This window comes from Bison bison, unplaced genomic scaffold (genome assembly GCF_000754665.1).
Source record: "Bison bison bison isolate TAMUID 2011002044 unplaced genomic scaffold, Bison_UMD1.0 scf7180017864029, whole genome shotgun sequence".
NCBI classification, from domain to species: domain Eukaryota; kingdom Metazoa; phylum Chordata; class Mammalia; order Artiodactyla; family Bovidae; genus Bison; species Bison bison.
In genome coordinates, this window is record NW_011494601.1 from 2554493 (window position 1) to 2554939 (window position 447).

The 447-nt window shown below is 71.8% G+C and overlaps 1 protein-coding gene across 1 annotated transcript in view; it reads left to right on the forward strand.

Annotated features, from left to right (window-relative positions):
- ZCCHC24 (zinc finger, CCHC domain containing 24) overlaps positions 1-447 on the forward strand; it is a 73188-nt gene that overhangs the window by 6132 nt on the left and 66609 nt on the right. Inside the window, exon 2 of the mRNA XM_010834196.1 lies at positions 3-196. Within this exon, the coding sequence (XP_010832498.1) occupies positions 3-196 (194 nt within the window). The remainder of the gene's footprint in view (positions 1-2; positions 197-447) is intronic.

Genomic DNA, 447 nt, shown 5'->3' on the forward strand with positions numbered 1-447 from the left:
GACCCAGCTGCTCAACTGGGTCTACCTGTCGCTGCAGGACACGCACCAGGCGAGCGCCTTCGATGCCTTCCGGCCAGAGCCGCCCGCCGGCGCCGCGCCCCCAGAGCTGGCCTTCGGCAAGGGCCGCCCAGAGCAGCTGGGCTCGCCCTTGCACTCCAGCTATCTCAACAGCTTCTTCCAGCTGCAGCGCGGAGAGGTGGGTGCCCCCGCGCGCCCCCGCCCTCCGGCGACCGCGCAGGGCCTTTTCCTATCTGCCCAGCTCTTCCTGGCTTGGCCCCGGCCCGGCTCCGTATTGCCCGGCCCTGCTTGGCTTGACTTCGCTCAGCTCTGCCAAACTCGCCTCCCGAAGTCCCCGGGGCGCCGGGAGCGCGTCACCTCCCCGCCTGAGCCCGGCCCGGAGTAGCTCTGGGGCGGGTGGAGCCCTCCTTCCCTCTCTCCCAGCCTGGG